Source organism: Otolemur garnettii, unplaced genomic scaffold (assembly GCF_000181295.1).
Source record: "Otolemur garnettii isolate 467f Iridium unplaced genomic scaffold, OtoGar3 scaffold00010, whole genome shotgun sequence".
In the NCBI taxonomy this organism is placed as follows: domain Eukaryota; kingdom Metazoa; phylum Chordata; class Mammalia; order Primates; family Galagidae; genus Otolemur; species Otolemur garnettii.
Window position 1 is genome coordinate 12456255 of NW_003852405.1, and position 13043 is coordinate 12469297.

General features: G+C 39.1%; 1 protein-coding gene across 1 annotated transcript in view; it reads left to right on the forward strand.

Moving 5' to 3' along the window:
* DPYD (dihydropyrimidine dehydrogenase) overlaps positions 1–12557 on the forward strand; it is an 828315-nt gene extending 815758 nt beyond the window's left edge. Inside the window, exons 22-23 of the mRNA XM_012801700.2 lie at positions 7922–8062; positions 11871–12557. Coding sequence (XP_012657154.1) covers positions 7922–8062; positions 11871–12041 — 312 coding nt within the window. The 3' untranslated portion in view covers positions 12042–12557. The remainder of the gene's footprint in view (positions 1–7921; positions 8063–11870) is intronic.
* Positions 12558–13043: the final 486 nt, after the last annotated feature.

Here is a 13043-nt window from a genome sequence, read left to right on the forward strand (position 1 = left end):
AGACATCAAAGCCAAGTTCAAGTCTAAAGCGTAGCTCTGTATCGTGAGCCCGTGTGTACTATCCTCTGCTGTCTCTCATGAACAAAAAAGAAAAGGAAGGTGGCATTTCAAGCACATCAGTGTATTTGCAAAGCATAAGTATTCAAACATACTTGTAATATTGTGCAGTCCTGGGACCTTTAGTCTAACGCACTGGATTAAGCAGGCAGTGACATCCAGGTGGTAAAATCATTCTTTTGTTGAATAGAGATTCATGTAAAGGGCAGAACTGAAAAGCGAAAATGAAGAAAATAGCAAGGGGGTAAAATGAGAAAACTGCCAAGAATTTCTGCTGATGCATCAAGGAGGGTTATTTCTGGCTAGGCAAGGTGGCTCACACCTGTAACCCAGCACTCCGGGATGCCAAGGTGGGCAGATCACTTGAGCTCAGGAGTTCCACACCAGCATGAACTAGGGCTAGTCCTCCTCTCTAAAAACAGCCAGGCATTGTAGTGAGGTCTGTAGTTCCAGCTACTTGGGAGGCTCAGGCAAGAGAGTCGCTTGAGCCCAGGAGTTTGAGGTTGCTGTGAGCTGTGACGCCACAGCACTCTACCGAGGGTGACAAAGTGAAACTCTCTCTCAAAAACAAAAAACAAACAGATGGTTATTCCCTGACATGCATGGTGACTAAGGGGTCCTTAAGAACCAGACATCTTTACTTACCAACATGCCCTCCTGCTTCTCCTAACTCCTTAGAAGATGAAAATCTTGGCCCCCAAGAGTGATAACCCAGGGTTCTGGGGACAGCCTGGCATCCAGTTGGTTTCCTCCTTGTCCCCATCAGGTTCTGATTTCTAATTCATAGCGATTACCCCTTACCCTGCCTATTGACCTATCATGGAGCTACCAATTCTGTGAAGGAAACAAAAGACACAAATTCTGATGCAGAGGATAATTGAAAGCAGTTCTGGAAGGCTAAAGGGAAAGAATGAGAGAGAAGAGAACAGAAGACCTAGCCTCCTGCCGTGGTTCTCCTTCTAAAAGATGTAGCAGGACCTTCTACAGATATTCCACAGGTCCACCTGCGCTCGTGAAAAGAAAGCAAGCAGTGAAGCCCATGGGAGGCCGTTTTCTCTCCTTGCTGAGAGAACTGAAGCGCCAGTGTGCACACTTGGCCCAGCTACACGAGGAACGTGCTTCGTTCCCGAGCAGCGTGTAACAGAGACTTGAGAGTCTGCCAAGCCTTATAAAGTCCCCCGAACGCTTCCCACTTCTGTTGATATATAGGAAAGTGAATTCTCATTCTCTTTATGAAGCCGGGAACGTATCTCTAACGTCTTTGAATTTCTGGGTAAGAAAATGAATGGTGTAGGGGCACTGGTGATGTTTTCATCTCTTCCTGCTGCTGCTTCGAGTAGGAGATGGACTGCATCTCATAAGACTGGCAAGACCGTGTTGGCAGGGCACCAGTCAGCCTAATCGAGTGCTTTATTATTTCAATTGAATTGTGAAAGGAAGGAGAAAAGTACTCAGATAAAACTGTAAAACCATATTAGATACTGTGGAGTACAAAGGAGGAAGGCACAGAAAGAAAAATAGTGGAGGACTTGCCTAGCAATCTTCAGAAGACGCCAGAGAAATGGGCTGGGGACAGTGTTCATATTCTCAGTTGTCTGTATACCAACAAAGGGCAGATGAAAATCAGCCAACTGAACATTAAAAACGGAACAAGTTTGGTAAAAAACAATTGATTCCATCCTACGGGGATTTGTTGAGATGTGATTTCAGGCTAAAACATGGCCATGGAAAGGTGGATATTGTTTGAAATAAACAGGTCTAATGGAAGGGTGGGGAGGGAGCAAGGTATGTCAGAAAAATAAAGTAGACACAGAAGTGCACAGAGCTGAAGGGAAGCCCAGAGGAGCGAAACGAGAGAGGAACAGAAATGGTGTCCTGGGACCAGATCAGAGACAGCGTTATCAGATGGTCGACATGAACAGCAAGACAGAGAGTGCAAAAGCCTTTACAGACTGTGAAGTCCCACTCCGGTAGATGCAAACAGGTGGGAATATTACTGAATTCCCTCATTGGAAATGTAACCTCACAAAAGACAGAGGAGTTGGGAGGGGACTTGTTGCCTTGGCTGATTTCTGCCTCCTTTAAAAGCTGCTTGAGAGGACGGTGCCTGTGGCTCAAAAGAGTAGGGCACTGGCCCCATATGCTGGAGGTGGTGGGTTCAAACCCAGCCCTGGCCAAAAACCACAGCCAAAAAAAAAAAGTCTGCTTGAGAAAAGCGCCAACTAAAAGAATCTTGAAGCTGATCACCTTGACTCATTTTGTACAAAAACCAAAGTATGTCAACAAAACGTGTAACCCCCTAATATTCTGAAATTTAAAGCTACATGTATATGTGTATGTTTGTGTGCTTTATGTACACCTGGATATAAAGAAATCTTGAAGGAAAGGAACCGTCCCTTGTTAATTTAGAGCTCATTCAGGGAAGGAAAGGAAATCTGAGCTTAGATATTCAACTATCCTACCGTTAGTAAATCTAATTTCAGGAAATTCAGAGGAAAAAAATAGATACAATCTCATTATCAGCAATTCTAACATGAAAATTGATCAGGAACAATAAGAAGCCGAGAAGGAGAAATTTGATGACATTTTCACTAAGTTTCCCAAGGAGTAAGAAAAAGGTTTTGCAATTAGAAAATGCTGTGTTCAACACTCAGATGAGAAAAGACAGCTCACAACCCCAGAGGTGAGCACGGAAGGGTGGTGTCCAGATTCAAGGATGGGTCAGAAGCACAAAAGCCTCAAGCAATCTGAATTTGGAGAACATATTAGGAAACAGAAATATATTTTGTCTATTAAAAGCAAAAAGAAGAAAATACACCCACTACTTAGAGAAGGTGCTATGTTGTTCAATTACAAATAGAGAGAAGAACTGTCCGGCTCTCCTTATCTTTCTAGAATCTGTGTAGAAAACGCTCCTGGAACTGAAACGTGTAGGAAAACATATTTGAGAGTTAAAGCCGAAGATAGCGAAAGACATTGTAAAAGCAAGCATAGCTTTATTAAGTGAATTGAAATCCAAAGTGTTCAAATTGCTGCTTTAAAACCTAAGCCCACCCCATAGGAAAAAAATAGAGTGATCAGGGTCACAGAGCTGTACTGAACCCACCTTGGTCCCAGCCAATCCCTACCCATCTGTGTCTCTCACTAATAATCTCTCTACCACCCCACCCTCTCTCACCACTTCAGTTCCAAGATTCCCACTGGCTTCTAAACTATGTGTTGGTTGACTTGCTTCTGTCACCCTCTCTGGCCAATCTACCACTTCATTTTCTGGGTCATAGCTTATCTCTCTGCCTTCCCATCTCAGCACATTCCAGCTGAGTCCTCAGTTACCAGAGTTCTACTGAATTTAATTCAACCCCCCCTTTTTTAACTGTACAGTACCCTTCCTTACCTCTTAGCTCAGAACATTATATATGTAGGAAATCAAGAATAAATGGCATGCTGTATCTTTGTAAGTACTTTTGTATGAGATCACTATTGTACCCCACTGCTGAAAAATAAATGTTGCTCCAGGTTCTATAAAAAAAGGAAAAGGTGTAAGTGGTAGGTGTAGGAGAGAAAAGATGGAAATAGACCAGAAAGATTGAGACTTAACCCCAGAGGACTTCTGCAGAGATCGTTAAACTTTTGACTTGGGAGCATTAGTAAAGGAAGAAGTTATTAAGAATTAGCATAAATTCAGTGAGAACAAACCAAATTATCTCATTTCCTATTTGATAGGTGTATTAGTCAAGGAACGAACATGGTGTAAAAATATATGACATTGGTGATGGTACAGATAAGAAAATAGGCAAGTGATTAAACAGCTGCAGCCAAACAATTTCAATGTTGGCTTTCTCTAGCTGAGAAGTTGTAGTGATTGCCCACAGCACTCAGTCCTTGGTCCTGGCATTTGAAGGATGCTTACGCCTTTGAAGGGCGCTTATTTATAGGAATTGTAGAAAGTACAGACTGTCCCCAACTTACGCAGGTTCATCTTTCAACTTTTCAACTTGAGAGTGGAATGAAAGTGGCCTGCGTGTTGTAGAAAGCGGTACCATGTATGCTACTCAAACATAAAGACTTGAAGCTGGAAAAAATAGTTAATGTGTCAGATAACAGTCACAATTTGAAGATACTATAATCAGCTACATAAAATAGGCCAAAGCTAATGTATTTATATGAATCACAACAAATTAGGTATGAAACACCAGGGACGAGATCAGGGCCCTCTGCTTCTTCACTCTTTGGTCCCCACATTTATATTGAAGAGAAATAGTGACTGGTCTTTCAAAAAGAAAACATTTGATTATTCCAACCAAGTAATTAATTGACAAAGATGTGATTCTGGAATTCTGTAAATTTTTGCAACATTAATCTCATGAACACCTACATTAAAATCAGACTCATCCTCTGTAATTTAAAGGATTTAGCATTGCTTCCTCCAAATACACATCCACTCAATCTTTCCATTACTCGGGAATGGCGAGGGCAGATTGCTCAACTTTTGTACACCAACAACCTGTGTGGAATAATGAATGTGGGTTCCCTAATCTCTGCAGATGTGTGTCCAAGAGGGACTAGATGAGCCATATGTGCTTTCCTGATCAGATGCATCTTTCCATGTACTTCAAATACTAGGACATATTCTCAAGGGTATTCATAAGCTGTTAGTGCTACCTGGAGACTTTGGGTTTTAAGCAAATGTCTACATTTTCAGCCACATGGAATAATAATTCATTTTTCTTCATACTCTTTTCTAAAAAGATGTAAAATATCATTTGTTTGTCCTCTCCAAGATAAAAAATAAATACAATTTTCTTAAAGAGCTATGATGAATGAGGGGTAAATTTTTAACAGCATGTTCTAATAATTTCTAGGAACTCCAAAGTTTTCATTTTGTTTGGTTTCACATTAAACAATATGTTATAATAAATTATAACAGCAAATCAGCAATATAAAACAAAAGGCATATTTAATGTACACAGAATGTGGCCTTGTTCTTTTCAACAAAATCACTTTGACATATACATTGTTTCTTTTAGATATGCCTTATAAGCTTGATGGCTGTCTAGGGAGTTTCCTGTTTAATTATCTTTTGAATATTTACTGGTAGTTTCAGTCATTATGATCTGATTCAGTGAAACAACTATTTAGGCTTAGCTATTTGCCAACTTGAAAAAATTAATTTCTATCCCAAACAAATAGCCTATTATAACCTGATAGTAATCACATGCATTTACTCTCTTAAAAGATTATTTAGAAATATTAAACATGTGTAGATACTTTGACTATGAATTATTTTGTACTTAAAATACTCATTAATAAACATGTTCAGAAAAGTAGCAATTTCCCCACCCATCTATGTGCCTCCTACTATCCTGTACGTTTACTATATAGATATACAAAAGATATATTTATTTCAACAAATATTTGAGTGCCCATTATGTTTCAATGATCTACAGGAACAAAATACACCATGTGAGACAGCAAGATAAATAATTCTGCTAAGAACTGTAACATGGGAAGCTCAATGTCTACGTCCTGAAATAGAATTTGCTAAATAGAGAATAACTATGATTTGGCAAAGAACAGTGTAAATGATCACCATCTCTGAAGTCAGGCAACCCCGGTCTGAAACCCTGCATCATCGTTTACTTAATTTTATACTTTCAATCTCATTCACCTCATTATCTATAAAATGCATGAGTTCTAAGAAAACGTTTTAAAATTATGGCACAGGGCTGAGATGTAATAGGGGACTCCAAAGTTATCTATTCCCTTTAGTTCCACATAACAGACAAAACACAATTGGCCATCAAGGAATACAAAAGGAAAGAGGATAGAGACTTGGGGAGAGGAAAAGGAGGAGAAAAGGGGGACGGTGAGAGAAGAAATCTAAGAGGAAGAGGGAGAGAGATTTTGCCTTCATGTCTGGTTAGGAAAAGGGAAAGAAGGATCGAGGAAATTCCATGAACTAGTGGTGTTTAAGATGTCTTTAAAGTAAACGCATAGGATTCTTAAAAGTGGAGATAGGGAGGAAAGGTATGTCCGACAAGGGACTCAACATAAAATTAGGCCTCAGATGGGTCAATGGAAAAGTGTCCTCCAGTGTAGCTGAGGTGCCCAGTGTTTGGAAGTGAGAAATAAGATAGAAAAAGACACCTTGGCAGAAAGCCTTCAATGCCAGGCTGTTGAGCCTATATTTAATTCAACAGATTTTTGAGTAAGATAGTGAGAAATGTAGTCTGTGCCTTACAGCCTAGACTAGGGTCACAATATGGCACAAGGTAGAGTGGGAAAGGAAGAAATAAGAATGAAACTTATCAAGGAGACTTATACAACGGCATTAAAAATGGCGAGAAACTAATGTTTACAGATGGTAGTGGACGTAGAAAGAGGATTTAAAAGACACTGCAAATCCAGAACTCAGAAGGTTTGGAAAGAGATGTGATGTGGGAGCAAGGAGAAATTGGTGTGAAACATAACCATGAAATTCTAAGCCTCCACGATTGGGAAAATCCTAGTGCTGTTCACACAGCTACAGAAGCACAAAAGAAGGTCCAGTTTTGTGTTCCTGGTGTTAAGTTCACTGAGTGGTGAATTTACGGTACCAATTCCCAGTGACAGAACTCATGATGAAGCTGGTCAGTGTAGATTTGGAGTTTGGGAGAGCAATTCAGAATGCAGGTATTGATTCAGACATCCAGGGCCCCCCTACAAATAGACTCCAGTATAGTTGAAATAGTAACTTCAATATACTGAAAAGAAAAAAAAAAGAAGATAGTATTGGAAGTTTTCTATCATCTTACCACCTGAGAGCTTCATAAAGGTACTGTGTAAAATTGTGACTTTGTCTCAGTTTGAAAGCCCATGGTAGTAAGCATAGTGTCAGAGCTCAAATAGAAAATAACAGTAAAGAAAGGCAACCGAGGTCATAAAAAGAAGAACAGAAAATAAAATACCAAAGAGAATACGGAAAAATGGTTTTAAGTAAGAGTCAAACCTCCTTGAACATGGACCTTGAATTTAAACAAAAGATTCTCGTTTTAATAGTTAAAAACAAAAGCAAAAATCTTGACAGCATACTAATTTGACAAACATTGTTACGTTCTTCTGTTTTGTTTTATGAAGCGAAGTCTTTCTTATTGTTGATGAAACATCTTCTGTGTTTCACATATTAAACACGCTTCCAATTAATATGAAGAACAAAGCAATGTGTAACCACATGAAAGATCTTCAGTAGTGAATGAAGAAAATTCTAGTTCTTTAAAAGGAAAAGGAGCATCTGATTTAACTATTGGATCAACCTAATTAGCATAAATTAGAATTTTTAAATAAAGAAATATACTCTTCAAAACACGACAGGTGAGTGTACTATTAAAGCATTTTTCTAAATGAAAATCTGGCATCCCAATACAGTGATATGAATGCATAGCGTTCACACTTTCATGCCCCTCATTCTTAGCAATTGAAAGTTTCCTAGTGTAAGTGCATTACTCTTGTCACGTTACATTACTTATGAATCCTTCAAGGTCCAAAAGGGAGAAAAAGTAAGCCACGGCAACTCAAAAGGGTGTCATTTCATCTTTCTGTCCACAGGAACATTGTTTCCAATTGTCCGGTAGAAAACCTATTGAATGCAATAAATTATTTCCTGTATTTCTAAGCCAGGCATGCATATGGCCCATCTTTCAGGAGACAGAAATATTTAAGCTGCAATTATCACGGAAAACTTATCTATAAGAAATACAATACCTAAAGTCTCCTCTGTTGACACAATGCAACATTATATAAAAACAGGAAATGCTGACTGATATCAGTTATTACGTGGAAATGTTTCAAAACGAGCCCTGTAAATAGCTCAGCGTCTGTCTTTCAGGATGTCATAGGCAGAGCACTGCAGTACCTCGGGGCATACGGTGACTTGAGCAACGTGGAGCAAGTTGTGGCCAGCATCGATGAAGAAATGTGTATCAACTGTGGGAAATGCTACATGACCTGCAATGACTCTGGCTACCAGGTAAGAATCGTGCTGCAGTTAGGACGCTGGGAGGCGTGTCTCTCTGGCTTCTGTGCTGAAAGCCTCTCGTGCAGCTAAGCGAGCCAGAAGTGCCAGTGTCGCTCCTGCGCAGGCGCGCATCCTTCTGTCCTCCCATTCCTGTAGCGTTCTTTTTTTTTTTTTTAAAGGAAGTCATAATTTGTACTAACTAGACCACTACTCAATGCACAGTGTTATTTTAATATCACTTTATCACCCACAAAAGGGGAGGGAGAAATCCAACCAAAAAGAGAAATTCACATAAAATGGTGGGCTTTAGGAAAGCATTAAAGGAAAGGAGAAGAACGATGCCATTTCTTGCCGTCACCCGGAAAGGACGTGATTCCTTCTGCCAGAAGAGAATTCTCTTCCATTCAATACTGATTGGCCTTTTATTACAGTAAGAAAGAAAAGGCACTTTCCCACCACTAGTTGTACAAGTTGGTCCCAGGAATTCCTTTGTAGCTGGAAAAGCCCAGGAGATGTGTTCCCACCCCAGGAAGGGAGCATGGTGCCTGCCTCCCTCAGTCCTCAGCGCAGAGTCTGCCATGGGGCAAAACGGGGAAAATGGCCAATTCACTCCTTCAGTGCGGGCTGATCTCTTGGACAACACGTTCTGCGAATTTCTCTTTGACTTCTTGTTATCTTCTTCACTTACCGCCTATATATTTATAAACCACTCTTTGACACAATTAAGACCTTTGAACTGATTGAAGTGTAGAAATTAATGAAAGAAATGGTCGTAAAAATACCTCTAAACCTAAGTTTTTCCTCAAAGACCTGAGTAAGAGAATTTCTTTAAGATATGGAATTTAGAGAAAGGAAATTTTAAAATTTGTGGAAAACCAACTGAGCTATGAGAAATTGCTAACAACTAGAGAATATTATATTCATTACATGTTTAAGCTATAAAGAAACATGATAAAGTAAGATAAGATCCTTTTAAGAAGTTATTAGTGACGTTTTCTACATAAATCATAAAATACTCCAAATTTGAAAGAAGTTTATACAAAGGAAGTATTCAACCGAGGGGCAGGTCCCATGTTGTTCATGGTGGGACTTCACATAGACTTCTGACAGGCATAGTTAATTTAAAAAAAAAGAAAGAAACTTTTCCCTTAATTTGATATTAGTTTTATACCAAATTTTTACCCCAACGTATCACTTTTTTCCAGCTAAAATGTGTCTCTAACAGTTATTTGAAAATGCTAATCATATCATCTTCAATTTCATTTCACTTTCCAATTAACTAATCAGAGATAAGTTAAGAAGTCCTATAACTATCATAGCATCAGAGTTCTAATATCTTAAATCATAGAACTTATGGTTTCCACCTTGGAATTCTAACTTTGATACAACTTCTGTAAAAATGGTCTTATCATAAAGGAGAAAAAAACCACAATCATGCCTTTAAAAAGATCTAGAAAGTTCTTCTTTGATTTATCTGTCTTAAAAAATAGAAAATCAAAATCTCCAACTGACTGTACACTTATTTGCAGATTTTCAAAGTGTAAGATCTATAAACATCAATATTGTTTTGATTTTATCAGTTTCTCATTGGGCCTCTATTTATATAAAAGGGTACACAAGGAAGAGAAATACTTTTTACTCATCCAAATGGCAATCTGAAATGTTATTTTACAAAACATAGCAATAATTTGTGTGGAAAAATGTCCTCAGGGTTTGCTACAGCTATAGCTCTTATTAAAATATATGGTCGTTTGCTTAAAGATCAGACTTTTTTATATATTAAGAAATTTATCATGATTTACTCTCAAAAGACTATTTTTTGTTTTTAAAATCATAAAATAAGGGGTGGTGCTTGTGGCTCAAAGGGGTGGGGCACCAGCCCCATATGCCAGAGGTTGCGGGTTCAAACCCAGCCCCAGCCAAAAATAATAATAAAAAATAAATAAAACTCTAAAAAAAAAACATAAAAGAGGAAAAATATAATTACATGTTGCTTCATTTTGTGAGAGAATTTTTTTTTCTTTTGAGACAGAATCTCATTTTGTCAACCTCAGTAGAGTGCTCACAGCAACGTCAAACTCCTGAGCTCAAGTGATCCTCCTGTGCCAGCCTCCCAAGTAGCTGAAACTACAGGCATCTGCCACAGCACCTGGTTATTTTTAGAGATGGGGTCTTGCTCTAGCTAAGGCTGGTCTCAAACTGCTGAGCTCAAGTTATCCACCTGCTTTGGCCTCCCAGAGTTTTAGGGTTATAGGCATGAGCCACTGCATGTGGCCTGTGGGAGAATTTTTAAAACAATTATATATACATGTCTGTGGGTTCAGATAAGATAGATAGTAACAAACGTTACTACAACTAACTAACAGGAAACTACAACTAACAGGAAAAAATCAAAATCATGAAATGATGGCCAGGTGTAGTGTCTCACATCTCTAATCTTAGTACTCTGGGAGGCTAGGGTGGGCAGATCCTTTGAGCTCAGGAGTTTAAGACCAAGCGGAGCAAGAATGAGACCCCACCACTACTAAAAATACAAAAAATTAGTCCCAGCTATTCAGGAAGCTGAGACAGGAGGGTTGCCTGAACCCAAGAGTTTGAAGTTGCTATGAGTTAGGCTCTAGCCTGGGCAGCAGAGTGAGACTGTCTCAAAAAATAAACAAATAAAAAAAAAAATGAACGTGTTTGAAAGTGTAAGATTTGTAGACCTAGCTTTAAGGAGTAACTTGCAGGGGGAGTGGGAGTTTAATGTCCCTCCTAATTTCTCTCAGCCCCTACCTAGTCACTTCCAATTCATAGTCTGAGTAAGCATATTGTTCTTAGTCTGCAAGGGAGACTGCCAGGCAGGAGCCCTCTGTCCCACCACCTGCCCCCAGGATGACTGTCCCGAAGTCCCTGCCAGACAGAAATCCCGCAGCTTCCGCTGAGGTCTTGTGTGTTGCTTTCACTGTTGAAATGTTTCCCTTTTATGGGGAAATAGTCATTATATCTTTATTTTTTAAATCCAAATCCTAAATTACATTCCTTGTGTTTTTATTTTCTTATTCTAGACTGCTTAAAAAAAAAAAAAAGAAAAGGAGGCGAGAGCAAGGGAGGGAGGGAAGGCAGGAAGGAAATTATCAAGGGTCTCAACATCCTGAGCAGTTTCTGAGCTGGAGACCAACCCTGGTTCTCCAGGGTAGAGGGGAGTGTCAGGGCTGGGACTGGAGGCCGAGGGCTCCGTCTCTGCATTCAGCACTTTGTCCCCTTCATGGTGGAACAATCAATGCCTAGAATCAGCTTGGAAATCTTTAAAATTCCAAGCTGGTGTTTTAAGCTCATTTTTTCCTACGATTTTCTTCTGGGAAGACTGCATACATTATTTGAAATCCAAACAAGCGCATGCATTGCTCCATCTGACAGTAACATTTTTCCAGTGTCAAGAACAAGGAGTGTGAGGAGGAAAAGGAGAACGTGTGAAAGCCCCACCACACCCCCAGGTAGAAGACACCCCGTTCTGGCAGAAATGGGAAGACCTGAGTTCTGCTCAGAACAAAGAAAACTGGAGAGTTACTAGGCTATGAAATATTTTCCTCATACACTGAAGAAAAATACCTCTAAGGAATATTAAACATCATATTTCTAATTTAAAAGGATTTCTTCTCTCTCTCTCTCTCTCTCTCTCTCTCTCCTCTGTCAGCTCAACTGTTGCTATAGTTGCACCACAGTGCTGGACGTAGCTGTCTCAAAGTCAGCTCCACTGTGGTGGAGAAACATGAGGATGGTGACATGGAGGCATTCTTGACCTTTGTGGGTGGTGACATCCTACTCTTTATTTCTGCAGGCTATACAGTTTGATCCGGAAACCCACCTGCCCACCGTTACTGAGACTTGTACAGGCTGTACTCTGTGTCTCAGCGTCTGTCCTATTATCGACTGCATCCAAATGGTTTCCAGGACAACACCTTACGAACCGAAGAGAGGCTTACCCTTAGCTGTGAATCCTGTGTGTTAAGGTGATTTGTGAAACAGTCGCTGTGAACTTTGATGTCACTGACATATGCTGATCTTTTACAATTATGTCCGGCTCTTTTCCAATCAAAACGGATATTTAATTTCTAAATACATTTCCAGTTAAAAACATCTAATTTTAAAATAAATTTCTAAATTAAAAAAAAAAAAACATCTAATGCCAGTGACCGTTCAATTAATGGTCACAAAATAGAATAATTCTTTTCTGAGGATAGCCGTGAAATAACTGTGTAGCAGTTAATTGGATATTCACCGTCAGTTGTCTATTGTGAAAAATTAACATTTTCGTGGCAATTAGCATGACAGTTTCCAAATTGCTCTATGCTGTGCTCCATCTTTGATTTCTAACTGTAAATGAAATTAAGTATTTTGGAACAAAGTACTCGTTCACGTATAAGAAAATTTTTCCAAGGAAATATTTCATAATTCAAAATTACCTTTAATTTTAATGCTGTTTCTAAGAAAACGTAATTAGCTCCATATAGTACCAATGAAGAGAGTCAAATAATTATGTGCTATGACAGAAAAGGAAAGGCTGAAAAAAGGGTTTGTAGAACTGGATTAAGTAAGGCACCCTTCACGGAAATAGCTCTTTTTTGGTGCTGGAGAATGAAAGTGAGACTGTTTACTAACTAAATTCGTTCGGCACTCATGCCTAAGACGGGTCCAAACTCTTCACCAATGAGCCAACATGGCATTCTTCTTTAAATATTTAAACTATGTTCTTAACCAAATAAGACATTAGCATGGAGCTCTGGTTAAAGTCACCCTGTTGACATGCACAGATCTGCGCTTTCTGCTTTCAGTTGTAACCTTCAGGATCCCAGCAATTAATGTTTGAACAAAACCCAAATTTTATAATGCTGAGTCATGTGCTTCATTATTCAAGACTGAAAAATACAGTATTGCTTATATATATATATGAACTATGTACGGTCACTTTGACTACTCTCCATTTGAATGTTTATGTTTCATTTCTAAAGTA